The following is a 24,755-nucleotide window of genomic DNA, read 5'->3' on the forward strand; positions in this document are numbered from 1 at the left end:
TGCAGAACTTGTCAGAGCCTTGAAAAGCGAACGGATTGTGCTGATCTCTAAGGATTGGAGACCCTATGTGTTGTTTCCAAAACTGATGGACCCAGAGATATAGTTTCTTCCAGCTGACTCTTGGGGTCTGCAGAGCACTGGCCTGGGAGTCAGGATCCCTGGGCTCTGGAACCCGCTTGGCCACCAATGTCCTGCTTGGCTGTGAGAAGGTACCTTCCTGCCGGGAGTGCGTGAGGGGCACTGAGAGCCCTCTCAGCTCTGGAATCCTCACTTCCTCTGGGCCCAGGCTGGTTCTGCAGCTGCAGCGAGCTGCTGGATTTACCCGGGCCTCAGTCTTTGCATCTGTACACAGGGCTCTGCTCTTGCCTGTCTCCCCAGGGCTGGTGACAGGCTGATGAGACCAATGTCATTGTCATTATCGTGGCTAACAAAGCCTTTTATATGCAATTCATTTTATCCTTGCAGCCACCCTCTGACAATATCTTACTATCCCTAGTGTACAGGTGAGGAAACTGAGGCACTGCCAGTTTAAGTAACTTGCCTAAGGTTACCAGGTAGCAAGTATCAGGACTGAGGTTAGAACTCAGAGTCTGCCCAGAATCTACACTCTTAACCTTGACCCTGGTCTGCCTGTGAAAGAGCGTTGTAAACTGTAGAGAACTGTGACCTGGGAGGGTCACTGTTCAACGCCGCCTCACTGTGGCTCACCCAGGGGACGTGCATGGCCTCCTGGGGAGTGTCTGTGTCCCTGGATTGACAGGCTTTCAGGAGCCCGAGGTGGGGAGGCCGTGAGCAGCCCCTGCTTTCCTGTTCTGCCAGGGTTGAGGAGGGAGGAGGCCTGGGCCATCTTTCTCTGATGGGGAGCAGAGGAAGTCTGGAGGTGCCCACGGGGAGTGACTTTTCCACAACTGGGAGAGGGGCAGGAGGAGGCCTGAGGCCCTTGGAGGGTGCTCAAAGATGACCTAACTCATGGATTTCACACTGACCTGACGTTGTAGGCCCTTCGCTCAAATGAAATCACATCTATAAGCTTAAGTAAACCAAAGCCTTGAGCCGAAGGGCAGCGAGTGGGACAGGAGGTGGCCCAGGACACCAGGGACTTGTAAGATTCCACAGGCCACAGACGGGTAACCACTGCCCTGGTCTGTTTTAGAGGGAGATTGAGGCCCAGAGAGGGAGACCGACTTGCCCGTGGTCACACAGCAAGGTGTTAGCCCAGCTGGGAACTGGGAGTCCAGAGCCTGGCCCAGGGCTCCTGACTGCACTGGGCCGAGGGTGGTGGGATTCTGGGGTGGTGAAGGCTGGGCCTTCTCAGGAGCCCGAGAGCAGGGTCAGGAGCTGCTCCACCCCACACCTCTCCCCGGAGTGTGGCATGGGTAGCCGTACTCCTAATTTAGGTTTCGTCACCCAGAGAGTTGATGGGGCACCATTGGCCCCAGGCCACGGTCATCAGGCCCCCCAGTGCTCAGCGGGTCTCAGTCGGCCACAGGTCAGGCCCAGTCTGAGATGGTGAACATCACACTCAGAACTTGGACTTCATTCAGGTTGGACTCCTGCCCCGCCACCTCCTGGCTGTGTGCCTCCAGGAAAATCGGGAAACCTCTCTGTGACCCTAATAAGGGCATGGAGGGCTCCCAGGGCTGCCCAGGGGCAGCAGACACATCGGGCCAGTCCCCTGTGCTCTGCTCAGCAGGACCCAGCAAGGTCGCTGGTCACCAGCTACCTTGGGGGTAGCCTGGGTCTTGCTTGGGTGTGGTTCCTCCCTCCCTGGAACCGCCCAGGAAGGTGTCTCAACCTGCCTGTGACGGCTCCTCGGGGAAGCTTTCCAACAGGGGTCTGCATCGAAACCCACGGTGAGATGCCATCTGTGGCCATCACCCCGTGGAACCTCTTGCAGCTGAGCCCTCGTGGGGAGCTTGTTCGACATGCACACGGCTCCCTGGTCCGGTAAGTAGGGATGGAGCCTGGGAATCTGCATCCTTGAAACTCAAGCCTTGGTGGTTAGCTTTTGCGACTGCTGATCTACGTGTGGTTCTCAAACTCTTTCATCTTCTCTCCCCCTTGCCCAGGTTCTTTCTATCAGAGGACTCCAGACAGACTCTCGCATGGAGGTCCAGTGGGCGACAGGTAAGAGCAGAGCTTCTGGCTGCAGGTGGGGTTGGAGCCCCCCCCGATTACTTCTCTCACCAGCTACGGCAATCTTTTGAGGGATCTCTGCGGAACCCCCAAGGGTTCCATGGAAAACAGTTTGCAAACCCCCGCTTATTCCAATTTCTCTCTCTACAGGGTAGAGAAACAACCCCACAGAGCTACCCTGCACAGGGCTCAGCTAGTGAGGGCTTCTCAAGTCCCCTGAAGCCTCCTGTCCATCAGCTGTCCCTGGCGGAGCCCTTGGGGACGTCTGGCTGATCAGAGACTGTGCAGCTGCCAGAGCTGAAGCCCAGCGCTGCCTCTTCCTGGCTGTGCACCCTGGGCCAAGAACTTCACCTCTCTGTGCTGTGGTTTGTTCATCTATAAATGGGACACTTACAGGATTTATCTTGGAGTTTGAGGCATGCCTTCCTGCCAGACCAGGCTCTCTCTGGGCTCTGACATGTCTCCTTGTAACTGTGCCACCCGAGGGTGACCCTTGGGACGTCTATTTCAAGAACCCCGCCTTGGGCAGCCTAGTGGCTTCTCTCCGTCTAAACTTGCTTGTGTGGCCACCGCAGAGAGTATGTTTCCACCGGGCTTTAGAAAGATGGGATGCTGCTAGGCCTGGTGGGTTCCAGGGGCAAACGCCTCAAACCCTCCCTGTCCCGAGGTGGAGGCACCTGGATTCTCCCCCAAAGCAACGAGGAACCTGGATTTGGATCTGAGGACTTGGCACACAGCTCCAGGACAGCTGGTTCACACAGCCCGACCCCCGATTTCACCCCTGGGGACACATTTGGATCCAGTCGCCTTCCTTTGGGCTAAAGATGTGAGTCAAGCCACTTCCCAAATTTCCCTCCCTCTGGTTGAACTTAAATTCACTCAAATCACAAGGAATGCATGCTGGGGGCCAGTCCTTCCTGGCTCCAAAACACACTCGGCTTTTAGGTCTGAGCCCACAGGAAAGCAGGGCTATGGCACCCATTTCAGAGGCGAGGACGCTGAGGCTCATGGGCCATAGCTGCAGCGATTAGGCAGGCCGGGCCTGGCCCCCCGGGGGGCTGCATGGTCCTGCAGGTGGAGCAGGACATGCAATTTCTTTTTCTGTTAATCCTCATTTGAGGATGTTTTTTCCATTGATTTTTAGAGAGTGTGGAAGGGAGGGCGGGAGTGGGAGAGAGAGAAACATTGATGTGAGAGGGACACATCGATTGGTTGCCTCGCACATGAGCCCCGACCGGGGCTGGGGATCAAACCTGCAACCCAGGTACATGCCCTTGACCAGAAATTGAACCCACAATTCTTTGGTGCTCAGGCCGCCACTCTAACCACTGAGCACACCGGCCAGGGCATGACATGCAATTTCATAGAGCCCATTATTTTGGTGCAATTAACTGCTAAGTACTGTACCCCATTAAGACAGCAAGGAGGGGTGCCCCAACCCCCAAACTGGGAAACGCACGCGAGCAGTCGGCCGGTGCTGCGCGGGACTGATTCGGAAGTGCGGCCGCAGAGCCTGTGCGGAGGTGACGCCGCACAGCCCCGGGACAGCCGGGTGAGCGAAGCCCTGCCATTTTCAGGAGGGACAGGTCCAGGCTCTCAGTCGCTGCTACTCTGGCTTCTAAAGATCAGCCCTCGGGCCCGTTTCCTCGTGGCTCCGGGTGGCTGGGGACGGTGGGCGCGGTGCTGGACAGTGCGGGCCGCAATGTGCCTACTTTTCAGTAACGGGGTTTTAAGCACCAGGCTGGGGTGGTTCAGGTTTGAATGATCCCTACCCCAGAGGCCACCGTGATTCAAACCCTCGCCCTGGCCAGTGTGCTTCAGTGGTTAGAGCGTCGCCCTCGCACGCGCACCGAAGGGTCTCAGGTTCGATTCCCAGCCAGGGGCATGTACCTGGGTTGCAGGTCTGACCCCAGCCCCAGGGCAGGGGCAGGAGGCAAACAATTGATGTGTCTCTCATATCGGTGTTTCTCCCTCTCTCTCCCCCTCCCTAAAAAGCAATGAAAAAAATACCCTCGTGTGAGGGTTAACAACAAAATTTATACCCTCCACCTGCCTGTACAGCGACACTGCACTGGTGACGGGCTATGACTTTGGATCGCTAAACCTCTAACATACTGTCAAGATCAAACTCCGGAATTATTTTTAGGTTTATCGGGCATTCTTTTATTGTATAAAATGAGTCCATCCTTCTAGAAAATAAAGCCCATCTTGCCTTTATTACCACCACGTTTGCTCTCCACTGGGAAGTGGGAACAGGTGGGAGGGAGGCAGGGGCCCCGGATGCTCTGCCCCACCTGGGGAGGGAGGGTGCTGCCTTGAAAAAGCTTAAGGGCCAATTGTTAGGAGCAGGTGGGCTGGGGGTGGGACGTTTGAGGCCCATTTTGTGAAAATGCAGGTTTTTGGTACCAGGGCCCATAGATATTTTAAACTTACACTGTCAAAGGGTGGAGGACCCCACACGTAGCAGCGCAGGTGAGTGAAGCACACAGCAGCTGCCCAACACCGGCGGGGCCTGGGCTCTCCCTGTGCCAGGGGGGACCGGGCACCTCGTGTTGTGGGTGGAGCTAACCCCTAGGAAGTGACAGCTGTGGTTCAGCAGAGGGGTCCCACGGCAGAGCAAAGGAAGGCGAGTCTGCTCCAAACGGAGAGCTTGGGCCCATTTCTGCTCGGCTCTTCTCCAGCTCCCCTCGGGGGTGGGGGTGGGGTGGGGGCCTGGGCCTGGGGGTAAAAAGCTGACGGGAACAGGCTCAGTCACACAAGAAAACGCTCTGCTGTGCCAGTGACTACTGCTGGGTGAGAGTGGGGCTGAGGAGGGGTTCGAGCCAGGCCGGGCCGGAGCAGATACAGTGCCCACCTGCTCGGTGCCAGCCCCGCTGCCCAGGTGGCACCATGCCTCCGGCACCACAGGCTCCCTAGGTCTGAAGCCCAGCTCCACTGTTTACGGGGCTCCTCGACCCTGGACGATTTAACCTCCGTTTCTCAGTGACAGGCAGCTGGCGGGTTAACGGAGTTAATAAAGTGAAGTGCGCAGCATGGGCCCTGGCCCAGGGTCAGTGCTTAGTAAGTGTTAGACGAGATTATTATATTATTATTACCAGTACTGGGTTACACCTGTGGGAGCCCACAGCGCGGCGGGGCAGCTCGCCGAGGGCCAGAGCGCAGCCCGGTGCCCGCACGCAGGGCCTCGCCCACGGAGCGCAGCGCCCAGCCCAGCAGCCCCATGTCAGTTCTAACGGGAGCCACTTGGGACAGGTCTCAGAGATCAGCAAGGAGGCCGCGTGGCTTTTGAGTAGAGCCACAAAAATGGTTGTAGGAGGCACAGCTAGAATCTCGGCCGAGTCCCTCTTCCCTGGGCCAGCATTTTCCCGCCTGTCCAGTGTGGGGTTGAGTTAGTTTGGGGATGGAAAATCGGCTTTCTCCTTGTATGCCAGCTCCGGCTGACTGGCAGTGGCCGTCTGGGCTCTGTACAGTCCAATCACGCCACTCTAGGACAGGCAGGGAGGGCTCTGTAACCGGTTCGTGATCCTGCATGAGGCGGACTGGCCCAGGGACCCTCAGGCCTGGCTGCTTCCCGGAATCACCAGAGGAGGTTCAACACTGATTCGGGGCTATGGCCTGGCATCGGTCATTTCTGGGAAAACTTCGCAGGTGATTTGAATGTGGGGCCAGGTTGATAGCTGCTGGGGTGGATGCCCCTAAGTCCCTCGCAGTCCTGAGCTCTATAACTTCTTGGCATGGTCTCTCTCTCTCTCTCTATATAAACGTATACACTTTAACAACTGGTAGCTCAGTTTTGAAAATGAAATGTATCCTTAATAAACACGGACTTTATAATTTCAAAGTGTGTGTATACATTTTTTTGGGACACCCTATGTATCATGGAGCTGTGAGCTTCCTTCCAGCAGAAATGATGGGGCGTTAAAAGGCTAGTCTTCCATCTGTTTTATGCTGGAGCAGCTCTTTTCAGGCTGGGAGACAGTGGTTGAGGGCATTGGCTGACATCAGGGATTGGGGTATCCGGTGGCCTCTTCTTGGGCCACGCTGTGGCGTTTCACTGGGGGCGACCTGGGCTTTGAGTCTGGGGGTTCTCCTGGGGCTCAGAGAAATCTGGCTTACTGGCTTCATCAGGGAAGCCCTGTGATTTGCTCAATTTCTCCCTTAAGCTCTTCTCAGTCCCCAGGGAAGGCGGGAAGTTGGGACAATGCAGAGGCCCACTGAGGTCTGCACGAAGTAACATGCCCCAAACTCACAGGCCCCGTGCCTGGGCCTTTGGAAGGCAAGCAGGGGGAAGAAGGGAGCTGATGAAAGCTGACCAGACGCTGAGCTGGAGTACGCAGGGCCAGGGTGCCAGGCCTGGAGTGGGTGCAGTAGGACCCGGGCAGCCCTGGGTGCCTAGAGAAAAGTCAGCAAAGGCATGGTGTTTCTGGGAGACCACCCTGGCCTTGGCCCCTCCATGGCTCAGAACCCAGCCAGCTTTTCTCGGCCCCTCCTATCCCCGCCTCAGGACCCAGCCCTGGAATTCCAAGGAGCAGGTTATGGGGACTTTGCCTCCCACCCAGAGCGACATAGAAGCAATCAAATAACATAGAGTTCGATAATATTTTAAAATAAGCTTTATTTAGTTTTTTTTTAATATTTTATATTTGCATCCATGCCTTCGAGAAACCCTTCCCACGGGAAAGGTTGTTTTCATCTAACGTTACCCATAACTCATTCGCTATTTGACGTAGTTCTCTTAAATAAATCATCCTTAGGAACTCTTAGAATTATCTCCTAATTTACAAAAACTGAAATGAAAAGGAGCTACTAAATCATTACCAGGAGTGGTCGCAATGTTATTTTCTCGTAAGGAAAAGCAATAAAAATCAATCAAAAGAAGACAAAAATTCATGGGGGAGAAAGTGTTTTCTAAAACCTCTCTCTGAAGAGAAAGATGCCAGCTCCGGTCTCTGGGTTAAAGGGCTTGGCCAAGGAGGCCAGAAGGAGCCTTATTAGGTGCCCGGCCTGCTCCTTCCCAACCCGCCCCCCCCCCCAAGTCAGAAGGAAAGGGAGCAGCCCACTGAGGCTTTTCTGTTTGTTTTAGAGACTTTGGACAAAATATCCTATCCATTCTGATAAAGATGCTCCAGCATTTGAAAATCCTGTTTCTTGGTAACAGCTGAAAATATTATTTAGCAGAAAGCGCAACTACTGTTTAGAGGGTGTGTGAACTGAGTCATGTTAGTAGTTAAGGTGGAGCATTGGGTGGGGATGGGGGTGGGATACAGGCCAAAAGAAAAGGGAAGCTGGCTGGAGGCCCTTGGGAGGTCCTGCTTCCAGTTCACCTGCTCTCTCCACCACCCCACGTTTAATGCACAGGGTTCCTTGCTGGTGAAGCCTCACTGGGGCCAACACTGCTTCCCAGATGGGCACACATCCCTGCCAGTCCTCTCTCCTGGCGTGAGCGGGTCAGGCTGCGGGGACAGGTGGAACCCAGGGCCGAAGGGATCCCGAGAGGTTCCCGCTAAGTGTGGCTGGAGGAACCAACCAGAACGGGGAGGGCAGAGGTTCTGGTGGTGGGCACTGTGTCCCCGACAGCCCTCCCTGTGAGATGAGAGCCTCTCCCAGTGACACCCGCCTGGCCAATGTGCAGAGTAAACCAAGGATGAGAGAGACACAGCTGCAGGGGGGAACCTATGACGCTGGAGGGTCCCTGTGGTCATGCGATTGGCTGCATCCCCCCCATATCCAACCTCACTCAAAAGACAGACCCAAGAGAAGGTGACCATCGCAGTAGGCGCCCTGCTCACTGAGGTCAGCGTTCTGTATTTCAGATAAATAGAGAAAGGCCCGGAGAAAGCTATGGGTGGGATGAAGGGTGGAGCGCCCTTCCATGCAGGGACGGAAGAACAGGGAGAGGGAAGAAAGAAAGAACGGAAAAGAGCGAGCTTTGAAATCCCACGTCCCTGGGTGCCGGCCACCCTAAGCCCTACCTTGCGCAGTTTGGCAGCAGCATCATAAGAGGACAGACAAGTCAACAGAAACTCCCGCCTCCCGCCCGCCCCGTGGAAAAATATACATTCCGATATTTATGTAATAATTTAGATAGAATAAGTCTTCTGCATTTGTGCAAATAAATTAAACGGTACAATTTTCCTCTTTTTTTTTCTTTTTTCTTTTTCCCCATAAAGAAAGAAACGGCAACGCAATTTAAAAACTGGCAGGCCGTTAAAAAAGAGCCCGTTAGACCTCAACCAACCCCGCCCAGCAAGGCCCCCTCCCCGGGCCGGGCTCCCGAGGCTCTGGCAGGGCGACCTTACCCTGACGACGGAGGCGTTTTGTGGTTAAAGTGACTTGAGCACGCCCCGAGCGAGCCCAGGGCCCGGTCCCGCACGTTCACGCGGGGCGGGGCGGGGCGGGGCGGGGAGGACACATCAAGGACAGGCCGCGTCCCGGGGAGACGGGGCTCCAGAAGTAGCAGTGTGGACGAGGGACATTTACAAGCACGGAGTGCACAATCGTTTTTGTTATTTACAAATACACAGCAGTCCTTCAAGTTTTCAAGTTTCATAAAAAGGAGGAGGGGAGGGGAAAAGGGGGGGGGGGGGAGAGAAGAAAGAAAAAAACAAAAACACACAAAACAAACACAAACATCACAACAAAACACAACCCAAACGAACCAAATGAAAAGGAACATGAAAAAAACAAAACAGAAACGAGAAAAACAAAACGAACCCGGGTTAACAACACAGCCGGGCCGCGCCGAGGACAGCGGCGGACAGGTTCCCACGCGTCCGGAGTATGTACAGCAATTACAGAGGTGGCGGCGCAAGGGGAGGGGCGCGCACGCCGGCGCCTGGCCACGCCCACAGCCACGCCCCACCACGCACGCACGCACCCAGCCACGCCCCACCACGCACGCCCACAGCCACGCCCCACCACGCACGCACCCACGCACCCACGCACGTCCACACGCACCGTCCCACGCTCCTGCCAAGCGCCGCACGCACGCACGCACGCACGCACGCCCGGACGCGCCCGCCGGGCCGCGGGCGGAGGGGGCGCGCATCACCAGTCCGCGTCCTCCTCTATGTAATAATCGGGGGCGGTACCATCAAAGAGGCCGGGGTCGAGGGACTTCCGCTGCTTCCCTCTGGCGAAGACGCGTGAGATGGAGCCGAATCCCATCTTCTCTTTCTTCTTTTTCCGCTTTTGGTCTTCAAGATCCTCTAGTGACTGAGCAGCCGGGGCGAGGGGCAGAGATGGGGGGGGAGAACAGAGCCAACCTGAGCTGGGGGCGCAGCACCGAGGAGGGGCGCCCCCCCCCCCCAGGGCCGGTGCCAGAACCTCGGGGACAGCCGCGGGACCCGCCCAAGACTGCCACGAGGGTGTCATGCAGCGAGGACAGAGCGCGCAGGACAGTGCCTGGCGCGTAGGAAGCGGCCCACAGCGGTCAGCGCGGTTTGCATCCCGCCCCACGACCTCCCAGTGCCTCCAGGGGGCGTGTCCCCGCCCTGGGCCATGGTCCGACCCCGGGCCCTCCTGCAGGGGCACCGAGCAAGGGTGCAAGTGTCCTGCGAAAAAGCGCCCGTGGGAAAAAAGGGCCTGGGAGAGCCTGAGCCGCGTGTCCGCCAAGGACCCTGGCCCTGAAGGCCCTGGACAAGCAGCAGGATGGGTCAAGGTCGAGCGGGGAGGCTGGGGCTTGGGGGTCTCGCCCTGATTATGGTATAACTATGGGGGTTGGGAGGGGGGGTGTCCGCCAGAGAGCTTTGCAAACTGGAAAGTGCTCTGTACAGACACGGGGTACTATTCTCCGTCAGAAAGGTCAGGGTCAGACTGGACTAGTGGTTCCCAAAATCCGTTTCCTGAAGGCCAGGCCCCAGCCCACAGCTGGGGGACCAGACTCTCCAGGGTGAAGGGCCCAGGAATCTCCATTTGAAAGACATCCGCGGTGGAGGGGACCCCGTGTGACTTGCATGTGGGAACCCCAGCACTAGAACACTGGTCTCAGAGACCCCCCTCTCACCCTCCAGGTCATGCTGCCCTCACCCTGACAAGGAGCGCGTGGCTCGGCCAGTCAGACTTTGGCTGCCAGGAGAAGACTCTGCCAGGGCAGCAGGATGAAGAACGTGTGATGCACTTAGTAGGTTTACAGGTGCAGAAGAGGGCACGGAAGGGCAGACCCAGGTGGTCAGCCTGATTCAGGTGCCAGTCCACATGCGACTCCTTAACTCCTCTTTGCCTTGGGTGCCCAAGTATGGATGTGGGGATGCCAAGGGCCCAGGGGCACAAGGGATGAAGCCACGGTCAAGGTGGGGTGGAGGGAGGGCCGAGAACCCGGTGACAGCACACCTACCTGTACAATGGGGTTGTGCAGGTTCTTCTGAACTGGGCCGGGACTGTCGCCCTGTAGCCAAAGGAGAAGACAAAGATGAAACGGCAGAAACACGGGACACACGAGAGCAGAGGTGGCCCGTGAGGCTTGGGATCGCCCCTGAGAGGAAGCCACCCTGCCTCTGAGTGGGGAACCCAGCCCCCACCCCTGAAGCGGACACTCCCAGATGGCTCAGTGGGGAGGGCCTGGGGCTCACTGAGATGCTGTCTGGATAAGGGCGCCTGGCCCGAGGCCCCGGGGTGCTCTCCTGCCTGCTCTGGCCTCTTGACCCCCTACATCCTCTGACCAACAAATCAGTTACTCAAAGGCTTCTCAGTTCTTGTCCCAATCGGTCTATTGTATTAGAACTTGGAGGTTGGTCAGACTTGGAGCTTTACCTAAAGAAATACAACTTTATAGAAAAAACACAAAAATAAAGAATTTTGGAACAGGAAGCCTCGGGGAACTGTGGCCTCCAACTCCCCCCACAAACACAGTGAATCTCTTACTTTGTGGAAGGGCAGGAGGACTCACTGGTTACAGATACACAGACTCCAGAGTCCAGCATCACGGAGCTCATTAACAGCAGAGCTACGATGCAAATTCAGGACAGTCTGGTTCCTCCTGGCCCAGCTCGCCCTTCCCGTGGTGTGTGAAAGTGGATGGTAAACGCGCTCGCTACATCCCAGAATCCGTCTGTCCTGCCAGGCGGGCGGGCAGACAGTTTGGATCACAGAAGTCCCTACTAGGGAGACCCTGGTGGTTGCTTCCAGAACTGCAGGCCAAGGTGCCCCCGGGCGGTTCCTGTGTCGTCAGGTCGGATGCCTGAGGACAGGGTTACCTGGAGCTACTTTCAGGCTCTTCCTGGCTCACCTGTGTGCACGGCCGTTGCTATGTGGGACGAAGGTGGTTGGGGGCGGGCGGGAACGGAACAAATGGTAGTTTAGTCTTTAGTCCTATCTCGGGGTGTACAAACAGAACTCAGGGCCGGCAGCTAAAACAGGTTTACTCTGGGCAGGGCCATCTTTGCCAAATGTATGGGAAAAGAATGAGGCCAGTGCCCACTGAGATGCCCGTGTCCGGACAACCGGCTGAGCAAAGCACCCATCTCCTGGCTGCAGGGCTCTGTCTCAGGTGAATGTGGAAAGAAATGTGCCGGGCCTGCCGCCTGTCGCAGCAGGTCTGTGCGAAGGCCCAGCTGGGCAAAAGGCTAGGCCTGCGCCCATGCAACTCAGGAGGCCTTCAGAGAACCTTTCTGCAGAATGGATTTTCTAACAGCATTTCGGCTGTCAGAGCCCCTTTGGGCCCATCAAGCGAGCCAAAAAAACCCAAAGGCTCTTGCAAAGGGATTCTCATTAGGGCTGTGCACAGATGCTAGAAGGTTCTGGGCCGCGCTGTGCGATGCTGGCTGTAGGTACAATTTAACCTTGGCCCTCAGAACCAGAGAATAGACGTCAGAGCCCCGCTAGTGGCCCACCTTCTTTGCCTTGGTTCCCTTTAAAGAAGAGTCCCAGCCCTTAGTGGGGCCTAGGCCAGCAATCCTGCTGCCCGCTGCCCACGCAGCAACTTATTTTAAGTTTAGTCTTAGCTATTTTTATAAGAGCTTTTCATTGTTATAGACAGAAAAAAATATTTCCATTATGGTTACTTGTATATAGAGAAGTTACTGGCTTTTATAAATTGATTTTGAACCAGCACCGTTATATACTAGCTTGTTATTAGTTCTAATGGCTTTTCAAGGTTATTCTCGAGTTTTCCAGGTAGGTAATCATATCATCGGCAATAATCGTTTTTGTATCTTTCTTTCCCACTATGTTCACCTCATTTCTTTTTTATTATCTATCTCACTGGTTAAGGCATTTGAAGACCCAGCCTATAGTGTCTCTGTCTTTAGGACATGGCAGGGGAGCCCTCATATGATCAACCATGTGATGGGACAGGAATGAAGGGCGGCCCCCACACCCAGCCTCCATGTCTCATGTTCGAGCCTACAGGTGGCATCCTCCCGTCCTCAGACACAGGACCCACCTTCGTTCACCTCCTCACTCCACCCGCCCTACTATTCATCGAGAGCTAGGGGACTAGGGACAGCTGGGAGCCTGCACTCAGGAGCTGGCACCCAGCATGCAATCAAAGAGTATTTGATTAAATAAGCAGAGCCAACAAACTTAGAACAAATTCATGACACCTCTCCAGAGGCAAAACGTGCCAAGGCTTCTGGAAGCTCAAGAAAACCTGGCTCATTCCCAGGTGGAGACTGAGAGCTGGCCCTGCAGGGAACGCAGGTGCTGGCCGGGCCCTGAGCTGCGAGGGTCGCGTCGGGAGGAGAAGCCCGCGGTCTCAGCCCGCCAGAGGGAAGCCCGGCTGCAGACCCCACGCCGACCCAGGCCCGCCTTCCTCTGGATTTTCCTTGCCCTCCCGGACACAAGGAGCAAATGGGCCTCCTTTCTTTCTCTCCCCACATCCATCTCTTCTTGCAAAAGGAAAGAACAGAACAGGAAATGCCTCCGCCAGAGTGCTCCCTGGGTGGACGAGAGGAAACAGCGAGTCCGTCGTCACCCCTCCGCCCGCCCCCGCGGCATCCGGGCAGGGCCCAGGCCCTGCTGCTGCTGGCCTTACGTTGCAGAGGGAGTGCGTCCGGTGGCGAGGGGAGTTGATGTCGCTTGGCGTGGACGACCGGTCACCTTCCGCAGCAGACGCATCGGAGATGACAGAGGGCTGCCGGGAGTGGCAGGGGCTCACCCTGACCGCTGGAAAGCAGGGACAGCTGGTAAGCGAGGGATGGAGAGAATGTCCTTGCCTTTACTGCCCTGCAGGCGATTCCACCCACTCCCCCATTGTACAGACGAGACCACTGAGCTGGAGGGAAGACACCTGCCCAGCTCTCTGCCCCTCTATTAATCAGCCCCACGTGTCGTCGGAGAGCAGCATCCGGGAGGAATCTCCCATCACAGCCTCTGGATCCAATTAGCCCTGCTCTTAACCAAGTGAAGGAGAGGAAGAGGTGGAGTCTCCAGGGACCTCAGTGACTGTCCTCACAAGGCTCCCTCCCACCACCTGGACGTCCCTAAACCTGGTGTAATCCCAACAGCTTCCCAAGCAAGATGCCTACAGGCCTCCATCAGCTCGTCTTCCCCCCCACCGCACCCACCACGCCCCACGCCCCTTCACCATCAGTGCTTCTAAACACAGCCCCAGGTCCACCCACTTCTCTCCAACTCCGCTGCCACCACTGGAGCCCAGGCCAACAGCATCTCTCGGCTGGAAGACCACGGTGGCCTCCAGGGGCCGGCCTCCTCCACTCCTCACACCAGCTGAGGCCCCAGGGATACGGCCCCGCCTACCCCGCCAGCCTCGGCTGTGTCACCCTGGCCTTCTGACAGTCCCCGACACACGCCATCTCCTCCCTGCTTCAGTCCCTGCTGGTCCTGCCGCCCATCGGGCACATTCTCATCAGGCTTGTCCCCAAAGAGGCCTTCCTCGATGACCAGCTCTCCCCAGGCCTTATTTTTTCCACCCAAGCACCTGTTTTCTGTGGATTTCTCTCCCTGTGCTAATTACAGGCTGTAATCTATGTGTCAGCTTAGTTACGGGTGTTGCCTGTCTTCACACCTGCAGTGTCAGCCCCACGAGGGCAGGCACCCTGGGTGTCCTGTCCATGCTGACCCCAGAGCTCAAGGTGCTTGGCCCGCAGAAGGTGCTCAGTCAGCGGCCGTTAGTGAAAGGCACAGACGGAAGCCCGCACAAGCCCCCAGCAGAGCACCGTCCGGCTGCAGGCGCAGGCCCAGGGTGGAGGGGGCATTGTTAGGCAAGACGGGCCGAGGGCCTACTATGTGCAGGTAGCATGCGAGCAGGCGGGGCTCTATTACCGGGAAAGACAGTCCTAGCTGCCAATGGCCATAGGTCTGGTGGGGGTATGTGTGGAGGGGCTTTGGAGTCAGAACTTGGATTCCCAGCCAGGTGATGAGACAGCAACCCACACTTGTCACACACAGGCAGCCACTCACCGGAGTAACCGGGACCGGAGCCAGGTGGGCGGCAGGTGTGCAGGGGGGCCCGGGGCTGTACTGTGGCCAGTGGGCGCAGATGCTGCCCAGAGGCTGGGCCCTTCCTCCCGCCAGTGCCCACAGCAAACACCTGTGACATTTATTTCTGGCACATCCTGTGACTGTGTGGTGCTGTCACTCAAGGAGCTTATTTGCCTCCCCTGCCAAGGATGCCATGTGCGCCAGGCTGCAGAATCAGTGCACCGGGCCCAGACACAGTGACTGGTCCTGGGGTGGGCATGGGACTCGGGCTGGCCAGTCAGAGTCCTCCTTTGGGATTTGCTATGGACACAGAGAAAGAGACTGGTTCCCCTTCTGGACGCCTGAGCTGGGAGCGAGAAGCCTGCAACTGCTGCGGACTGTTCTGCTGTCTCGTGGAAACAGACAAACTAAAAATGAGGCCAACTGGAGGCAGGCTGGGCTGAGAGACGAAGAGAGACAGACAGACAGACGCAGGTATTGTCTGAGCCCCAGGATCCAGCCGTGGCTGAGGCCCGTCTCTGAGACTCCTCAGTTACCTGAACCCCTGGCGTCTGCCCGACCCCCCAGGCGGCTACAGTGCAGACGGAGAGGCTGCCCCCCCCCGGTCCTGGTGGCGGGGGACTCACCTTGCCGGTCGGCGGGGTGCGGGGGGTGCGAGTGGTAGAGCGTCTGCTGGCTCTGGCGGATGGCCGCGGTCAGCGGCAGGTCGGCCTGCACCACCCACTCCTGGTTGCCGTTGAGCACCGTCTCGCCCGGCATGGCGAGCGAGTGCCGCTTGGGGACGTCCTTGGTCAGCGTAGCTAGGGACTGCTTGGCCTGGAGAGGGAGCCGGGAAACAAGAGGGTGCCGTGACCAGGGGACCTCTTACCGTTGTGAGAAACCATGAACTGACCTCTGGCCCAGGGCATCTGGGGCTGTGCATCGAGAGCCATCAGTAACCAGGCAGCTGCAGGGCAGGCCTCACCTGGGGGCTCCCCTGGACACCCCTTAGCTCCTGACACCACCAAGTGAGACTAGCAATAGGAGAGAAAAGGGGGCCACGCACCCACATATTACCCATTCTTTTGGGCTCTCTGAGGACCAGCTGGGATTTGAAGGACTTTGGGAGAAAATGGTGCTTTGGGTTCCACCGTGTTGGCTCCCCCCACATCAACCTGTGATCTCCCTCCCCCTTCACAAGGTGCTGCACAGTGCAGGCTGGGGACAGCCAGTCCTCACCCTGGCGCTCAGGGTCACGGTGAGAATGCACGGGACACGGAAAGCGTGGGGCTGAGTCAGGGCGGGTGGTGGGGGGAGAGTTAGACAGCTTTTCCTTTCTCCACCCAGTGGCTGAGGTCTCTCTCAGCTTTGGGTTACCCCTCCCAGGATATGTGAGGTTTTATTAGAAACAAATGCAAATTATTTTTGGGGAGAAAAGCGGCACATATTAGCAATGTATTAACGCATATTCTTTTCATCACAGCCAATTTCTACTTCCCACCTGGCTCCCCAGGCTCATGCAGGGGAGAGGGGCACAAGGAGGGTCCCCAGGGTCCCACACTGAGCTCTCCAGGAAATCTGATGCCCAGGGGGTCACTATAGATGGCAGAGCCACTGTGAGCTCTGGCTTTGCCCCTAATTTGAACACAGATAAAATGAAAGACTTCACCTCATCTCTCCTGCTCCACAACTTTCCATACCTCACCCAAGGCCTCAGCTGCTGGTGGAGTGGAGAGTCCAGCCGATAAATGGACAGTCCTTGGCCTAAAGCCCAAAACAGCCTCATCATGCTGACCAGCTGTGTTATTTTAGGTACGTCGCTGCCCTCTCTAAGCCTCAGTTTCCACATCTGTACAAGGAAGGGCCTGGACCAAGAGATCTTTAGGGTTCCGTCCAGCTCAGCCACCCCAGGAGTCTGCGAAATGGCTCCCCTCCCACCATCAGCCCCAGGGAGTATAAACCTATAGGGCGGAGGGAGGTCAAGTAGAGGGTGTCGGCCCCACCCCCCTGCCAGGTAATAATCTCCTCCCTCGCTTAGAAAATCTTCCTGTGCTCAGTGCAGCAGCCCTGGGCCTCAAGCAGGGAGTGTGCAGTTATCTGTGCTGGACTGAGGAGAAGCCAGAGGCTCAGAGAGGTTAAGCGACTTCTCCAAGAGTGTTCAGCAAGCACAACATCCAAGTTGGGCTCCAAGCCTGGGTGTCCCACTGCGAGCCCCCTGTGGGTTCCTCGGTGCCCACGCTCCACTGGGACAAGAAAATAACCAGCATACGTGACACAGACTCAGTCCATGAGGCAGAGGAAGGGGCGTGTTTAGTCGCTATGGAGTCCCCAGCACCTGGCCTGGGGCTGGGCACGTGTAGTGAAGCACGTGGTAAAAACCCGCAGAATAAATGGAAGCCGCAGAATAAATGGAAGCCAGCCCCTGCCGCGTGGGACTCATGGCCCAGCGAATCAGCTCTGTGAACTCAGTGCCAGGACAACGGAGCGACCTCTCCGCGGAAGGAGCGAGGCCGGGTGTGGCCCGGAGCTGCCACGTGCTGGCAGGAGCCCCGCTTCACGCACTCATGCTTCCCCGCCCCCCGCCCCTCACTCGGGGCCGCATCTGCTTTCCCCTCCAGGCGCACGTGTGTCCCGGCCCCCTGTCCTGGCCCCACTCCAAGTGGGCAGCTGCTCCCTTCCTCCTGCCCCATCCATCCTGGCTGCCCAGCAGGTGCACTCAGGGCGGAGCAATGAGCAGCCGGGTGGGTCTGCTGGCGCCCGGTAGGTAGTCAGCGCTCCGCTCTGCCCCCGGCAGCAGTCCTAGCCACACGGGAAGTCCAGCTGTCCCTGAAACAAGCCCTTTAAGGCACCACAGGGAGAGGCCGGGGCAGGGTCACTTTCAGGTCTCCACGGGCTTTCCTCTCCCAGGTGGGGCCTCACCTGCTGGGCACGTGGAATGGCCCCTTCGTCCTGGGCGGGCAGCAGAGCGCCGCACCGCGGGCCGCCGGCCGGTGGGAAGCCCCCACCGCCACCCCAAGCGGGGACCCGACAGCCGCAGGCCCTGGGCAGCTCTCACCACTAGGGGTCAGCATCGGACAAGGAGACCCAGGAGGCAGAGCGCGGACGGTCCCTAGAGGGACCCATGATCCTGACCAGCCCGGGGCGGCCTTGGCCCTGAAGGAAGTGACCTTAGAAAGCCTCCGTCTGTGCCATCACTAACCATGCAGAGGTGCCGTGCGAAGCACTTCCCTCGCATGATTTCACTGAAATCCTCGTGAGAGCCCTAGGAGATATATACAGTTACCCCGATGCAGACTTGATGCAACTGAGGCTCAGAGAGGTGAAGGATCCTGCCCAAGGTCACACAGCTAGAAAGGGATGGGGGCTGGATTCGAACCCAGAACCCATGGCTGTAACCACAGTTTGCTCACATCAGTGCTCTGCAGGAGGACGCTGAGCCAGGTAGGCCTCTCTACCCCTCGGGGGCTCCCTAGCGCTTCCTAGCCACCTCGTGGAGCACAAAGGGTGGGATCAAGACCTTCAGCCCCACCCCACTACCAGATAAAGGCCACTGAAGCCCAGAGAAGTTCAGGGAGCGGCCCAAGATCACACAGCAGCAAGGAGAACAGAACTCTGGGGCCCTGGACCTCAGTTTCCCACCAGGCCCAGACACACCACGGGCCTGTCCCCACGTGCGGCTGTGCACCACCACAGAAAACCGGTTTTGGAAGTATTCTGAAGGTTTTTGATTAGAAAAATGTAACACTTTTTTCCTTGACATTCTCACTATAGATGAAAATAAGGCAAAAAAAAAGGAAACTAAAACTCACTTGTAATCCCGGTACCCAGAGCTAACCATTACTAAGGTTTTGGTATATTTCTTCCCAAATGGTTTCCTAAACAAATATGTGTATTTTTAAACAAAAATGGGCTTTTACTTTTACAGTAGTCTGGGGAGTGCGGAAGAATGGATGGACTCCCAGGCCCAGGCGCGGGTGAAAGGCTGCCCCAGGCTCAGGGCTGGCGTGGGAAGAAGATGCCATCATCACAGACACACAAACCCCCCCCGGGCCAACCCCCTCGCTCTGCTGGACTCCACCCCACCCCAGGGTTCCTGGGTGAACCGAGGTCTGCGCCCTGCCTCTCGGCACAAGCCCACCGCCCCGGGTGAGTGCGCAGGGCTGGGAGGGGGTCTCACCATGGCCAGCTCGGCCTCCAGCTCCTTCATGCGGTTGTCCTTGAGGTCCAGCTGCGAGCGCAGCGCCGTGGCGTGGTCTGTGGCCTCCTTGGCCTGGCGCCGAAGCTCCCACTTCTCGCGCTCCAGCAGGTCCTTCTCCTTCGCCAGAGCCTTGACGGCATCCTCGCTCTCCTGAGGGGGGAGAGCGCCAGGCCTCACCACGGGTGTGCAGAGCCCCCCTCTTGGCCCGGAGATACCCCAAGATGCGGGGAGGCCCCGCTGCATGTGGCCAGGAGCTCAGGCTCTGCAGTGAGAAAGCCCTGGGTTCAAATCCCAGTTGTGCCACAAACTTGTGGGAGACGGAACTTACCAAACCTTCCGTGGCCAACAGAGCTGAACAAACCTCTAGCCTCTATTTTCTCCCCAGAGTACAAGTGAACAGTGGTCACAGCCCTCGTCATGTGGTGTCATGCACATGAACAGTTTTCCACAGTTTTTTTGCCCTGTACACCAGAAGGTTACAACTCTCTCCCACAGATGCCGTGGCTCACTGAGGCCTGCTCGGATGGGGGGGCTGGCTCTTTAAGCTTTGGTACCCTCTTTGGCATGTTCACACCACATATCAGACAGATAATTGCTGAACCAAGTTCCTCAGTTATCTGACCATAAACTCCTATTCATCCCACAGAGCCCGATTCGTAGTCACCTCCTCTGTGAAGCCTTCCAAGACTATCTTCCTGCATGTAGAATTTCCTGTCTCACTGTTGCTCCCCAGCTCTCTCTTCACACAGTTTTTATGGTATTATTAAGATGCGGAGCTAACATTTGCTGAGCGCTAACTACGCATTAGACACCCTGCTGAGTGCTCTGCATTCATCACCGCAGCCCTCACCACAGCTGCACCACGGTCACTGTTTGGCAGATGAGGAAACTGAGGCTCAGAAAGGCTGAGATATCCAAGGGCACACACATGGGGAGCCGGGATCTGAACCTAGGCCAGCCTTTATCCAGAGCACGCAGTGTCACCGACTGAGCCTTCCTGTCCATGTTTGTTTTCCCAGAAGCCATGGAGCCCTCAACTAGGAGCTGTGCCCGTTTCATCTCAGTGCCCAGGCAGCGCCAGACACGTCGGGGGCGTCCCCAAGTGAGCACAAGGTGACAAGAGCAGAGAGGCCGTGCCCTGGGGTCTGAGAGGCCACACCTGTGCCGGGGCTGGGGCGGGCAGGGCGCGGGGAGGGCCGGCCCCTGACCTTGCGGTGCTGCTCGTAGTTGCGGATGAAGTCCCGCAGCTGCTCCTCGCGGCTCTCCAGCGTGGCGTACAGCTGCTGCATCTGGCTCACCAGGTCTGTCTTCTCGCCCTTCAGGCGCTTCCGGTCGGCTTTCATGGCTGGGGGACCAACAGCAAGTTAGTTCCCGAGGTCCCAGCTGCCTGTCGCCCCGAGAGCTGAGAAGGGGCCCTATTTCTATCCCCTTTTTAACAGACGAGAAAACGGTTCAGAAAGATGATGTTTCTCTCCCAAGCTCCCGGGTCACTCAGTGGCATTCTCAGGATTTGAACTCAGGTCCGTCTGTTTCTAGAGTCCCTACTGTCACCTCCCAGTTTTATTGATCCAACCAGGGAAGCAAGTCCTTGATTAAACGTCTATCCCTGCTCTGAACTGGCAGCTCCCCAACGTGAAGGAGCTGGAGATCTGGTGAGCCTGTGATACCCCCCAAAGCCCCAGAAGCTGATGGGACCCTGACCCTGCTGAAATGAACCCACCAGAACCACCCAGCCCAGGCCACCATCTGCCCTGTTTTCTCCACAGGGAACAGCATTCCATTAAAAACATGCAGCAACTTATGACACCCACCGGAGGGCCTCAGAAACTGCCTGGAACTTCTCTGAGCAAGTCCCCAGCAGTTAAGCTCTAGGTGACATCACCCGACACCTGAACACAACAGGTGAATTGTTAAATGTTATCGGTTCCTCCTGCCTTCCCACTCCCCGGGCTCCCAGGCCTGACCTCAGGCCCCAGGAGGCCTCAAAAATTACAGGTGGGCTTGACCAACAGGCTGGAGTCTGAGAAAAGGGCCCGGAGAAGAGGCCCCGGGGAGGGAGAAAGAAGGCACGGCCCCGGGAAGCTCGCCCACAGACTCTGGCCCTGGGACGGGCATACACTGGTTTATTTATTGATTTTTCCTGTACACGAGCTGAGCAAGGTGAGTGAAGAACAGGTCAGGGTTCAACCTACCTTACAAAGGTTAATAAGCAGGCTCTTGCCCCATCAGGTGGCACTCGGGGAAGAGAGAAAAGCTAACCATGTGCCTGGACAAGTGGCAGCCACCGGTGGCAGCTGAGAAAACCGCACCCCCAGAGCCAGGCCTGGGTGGACGTGGGTCGGGCTGGGTCCAGGGTCTGACCTGGGCCGGTTCTGCTCCTCAGGCATGGAAACCTCCCTTTTCCTTCTCACCACCTACTACACTGGGTGGACTGCTCATGAGGCCAATGAGAGGTGGAACTCGCACCTGACCCCCGTACCAAGATCTTTCCAGAATCCCCACAGCTCCTCTCTCCACGTGCGGCCTAGAAAAGCTAAGCAGCCTGACCTTCCCAACCTCCTGGCTGGGGCAAGACAGGCAAATACCAGGAACACAGGCTCTCAGTTTCCAATCCTGTGGCCATGCAGACATGACTCATCAACCAAGCTCTAGAGGAATCGGGGTCGATTGGAGAGGTCTGCCGGGGCACAGGAGGGAGGTGCAGGTCGGCTGGCTCTGCCTCAGGTGGGGAGGCAGATGCCATCACGGACCGATCAGAGCTGGCATGTCTAAGGGTCTTGTCTGGCCCACGCTGTGCTAAATACCGTCGCAGTCCATGGACCCGAGGTCATCTCCATTTAACCAACCGAGCGAGCACCAATCCTCTCCTAGGAGGAAAACCAGTGCACTCACGCCCATGAGGTGGTGGCAACCACTCCCCAATCTGGACGCCTACAGGTGAGCGAGCAGGTGGCCTTTCTCAACCGGGTCACAGGCAGATGGAGGATCACTGGGTTTACTTACACAGTTTTAAGTTCATCCCTGATTAGCAACATATGCTTCCTGGGGGAGGGCCCTGGCTGGCCTTGACCACCCCAGTATCTTCAGCATTGAGCCCAGTGCCTGGTACTTAGCAAGTGCTCAGTAAATACCGAATGACTGAACCCTCCACTGGCTTTTTCCCAGTGTCCCACGAGCATGCAATTCATTCTCTCTCAAATCTTTATTTTTAAAATTTTTAAAAAGTACGTCTTTATTGATTTCAGAGAGAGGAAGGGAGAGGGAGAGAGAAAGAAACATCAAGGAGAGAATCACTGATCGGCTGCCTCCAGCCTGCCCCCTACTGAGGATCAAGCCTGAGACCCGGGCAAGTGCCCCGACGGGAAATCGAACCGCGATCTCCTGGATCACAGGTCGATGCTCAGCCGCTGAGCCACGCCGGCCGGGCTCTCTCACATCTTTAACAGAAAGCTGGCTTTCTGTCCCATTTCCCTCTCCAGCTCTCATTCCGTTTCTCTTCTTCCTTTTGGGACCAAAACTGCATAGGACTGTGCGTCCTTGTGCCCGCAAGCCTCCGCCCCTCTCCACCCATCCTCTCTGGCACTGCTCTGGCGTGTCCACCACGTGTCAAGGTCACCGCTAACCTCTGCGCTGTGACCCCACAGTCCTCGCGTGTCGAACGGCCTCGGTGCAGATGACATCTTCTTCTCCTGCCTCCGGGCCCCTCTCCTGGCGTCTTCCCGTCTCCTGCCGCTCTGTGCCAGTCTCTCTGCTGCTCTCTGCCCACATCAGGCCCCTAAGTGTGAGCAGTCTCCCTTCCCACCGTTCCTGGCCCCGCACCCACGCCTTCCGACCTTTCGAGAGAATCCTGAACTCTAGGTTGTCATAATTTTCATGTCCTAAATGTCTCTTTAGTTTTCAATACTGGCCGTCAATCACACCACCCAACCATGTCTGTGGGCCTCCCATGGGTGCTGGGCCCTGATCAGATCAGGTCTCCACGGAAGAGGGAGCACAAGAGAAATCTGGGCCTGGACAGGACGTGGGACCAGGCTCTGCGGACAGACAACTGGGTTCAAAGCCCAGGCCCACCATTCACCAGCTGTGTGACCTTGGGTAAGTTCCTTAACCCCTCTGTGCCTCTGTCCTCATGTATTAAGTGGAGATAACAGTTTCTACCCCATCCTACCGTAAGAGAGGAATAAAAATAGTGCCACCTCCGCATATGTCCAGCAAGCGAGCCGGGGGTGCTCACCAAAGGGCCCGCACTCAAGTTCACACGGGCGCCACCTATGAAAGCTCCGCGCTGGGAGCCACCGGGCCACCCTTCAGCGCGAGGGCTGCCCCCATCGCTGTCCCTGTGCACGGTGGGCGACTGGGTCTAACAGGAGGGGTGAATGACAACCACACCCCGCGGGGATGAGCCACACAGACGGATGTCAAGGAAGCTGGACACAAAGTGCGTGTGTCCTATGGTGGCCTTTATAGCACGCGAGGCGGGCAAACTAACCTACATGGTGAGACGCCAGGAAGAGGGTGTCACGGACGGGGAGAGTGACAGGAAGGGGACACGGGGGGCTCTCAGGAAGCTCAGATGCTCTACTTCCTGATGCGAGTACTGGTCATACTGGCGTGTGCAGTTTGTGACAATTCACCAAGCCGTGAACTTGAGATCTGCACTTTTCAGTATAGATGCTGTACTTTAAGAAAAAGCTTTAAAAATAGCACCCACCTCACAGGACGGGTTTTATACAAGCAGCACGCTCGGGACGGTGTCTAGTGCGGGGGAGCGCTCAGTGAATACCAGCTCTTATTACCTGGGGACACCCATGAGATGGCAGCTCGGGGTGGGGAGGAGTGGCCACCTCACCACGAATCCCGCAGGTCTACTGGGGTGAGGAGGAGCGTCCCCTTGGGGTGGCCCTGGTGCAAAGTCTAGCTCCATCTGCACAGGCAAAGATGGCACCTTCCCTGTGGGGCTAAGGTGGGAGTGAAGGGAAGGATGTCCACGAAGGGGCAGTGCTCACATGAGGACAGTCAGTGTGGGCTTCCCCAGCCCCAGCGATGGTGGTGATGGTGACGGTGGTGGTGATGGTGACGGTGGTGGTGGTGGTGGTGGTGATGGTGATGATGGTGGTGGTGGTGATGGTGATGGTGGTGATGGTGGTGATAGTGGTGATGGTGGTGGTGATGGTGGTGGTGGTGGTGGTGGTGATGGTGGTGGTGGTGGTGGTGGTGGTGGTGGTGATGGTGGTGGTGGTGGTGGTGGTGGTGGTGATGGTGGTGGTGGTGATGGTGGTGGTGGTGGTGGTGATGGTGGTGGTGGTGGTGGTGGTGGTGGTGGTGATGGTGGTGGTGGTGGTGGTGGTGGTGGTGGTGATGGTGGTGGTGGTGGTGGTGATGGTGGTGGTGGTGGTGGTGATGGTGGTGGTGGTGATGGTGGTGGTGGTGATGGTGGTGGTGGTGGTGGTGATGGTGGTGGTGGTGGTGGTGGTGGTGGTGGTGATGGTGGTGGTGATGGTGATGGTGGTGGTGATAGTGGTGATGGTGGTGATAGTGGTGATGGTGATGATGGTGGTGGTGGTGATAGTGGTGATGGTGGTGATGGTGGTGGTGGTGGTGATGGTGGTGATGGTGGTGGTGGTGATGGTGATGATGGTGGTGATGGTGATGGTGGTGATGGTGGTGGTGGTGGTGGTGGTGATGGTGATGATGGTGGTGGTGGTGGTGGTGATGGTGATGGTGGTGGTAGTGGTCATGGTGATGGTGGTGGTGATGGTGGTGGTGGTCATGGTGATGGTGATGGTGATGGTGGTGATGGTGGTGGTGGTGGTGGTGGTGGTGATGGTGACGATGGTGACGGTGGTGGTGGTGACGGTGGTGATGGTGGTGATAGTGGTGATGGTGGTGATAGTGGTGATGGTGGTGGTGGTGATGGTGATGGTGGTGATAGTGGTGGTGATAGTGGTGATGGTGGTTATGGTGGTGACGGTGGTGATGACAGTGGCAGCAGTTAACATTTACTGAGTATTTCCTATGCGTCAGGTATTGTTCCAGGTTTTGTAAGTTTTCAGTGAATTTT

At 57.1% G+C, this 24,755-nt stretch overlaps 1 protein-coding gene across 2 annotated transcripts in view; it reads right to left on the reverse strand.

Moving 5' to 3' along the window:
- KAZN (kazrin, periplakin interacting protein) overlaps positions 1-24,755 on the reverse strand; it is a 261,857-nt gene that overhangs the window by 20,080 nt on the left and 217,022 nt on the right. The window contains exons 3-8 of one of the 2 annotated variants that reach the window (XM_087820092.1): positions 19,903-20,039; positions 18,674-18,844; positions 15,144-15,333; positions 13,109-13,239; positions 10,472-10,522; positions 9,228-9,351 (exon numbers count right to left, since the gene is read on the reverse strand). In XM_087820092.1, coding sequence (XP_087676218.1) covers positions 9,228-9,351; positions 10,472-10,522; positions 13,109-13,239; positions 15,144-15,333; positions 18,674-18,844; positions 19,903-20,039 — 804 coding nt within the window. Of the gene's footprint in view, positions 1-9,103; positions 9,352-10,471; positions 10,523-13,108; positions 13,240-15,143; positions 15,334-18,673; positions 18,845-19,902; positions 20,040-24,755 lie in introns of those variants that run through there. The other variant, XM_087820090.1, reaches the window with a different exon arrangement.

This window comes from Miniopterus natalensis, chromosome 9, assembly GCF_054644295.1.
Source record: "Miniopterus natalensis isolate mMinNat1 chromosome 9, mMinNat1.hap1, whole genome shotgun sequence".
In the NCBI taxonomy this organism is placed as follows: Eukaryota; Metazoa; Chordata; class Mammalia; order Chiroptera; family Miniopteridae; genus Miniopterus; species Miniopterus natalensis.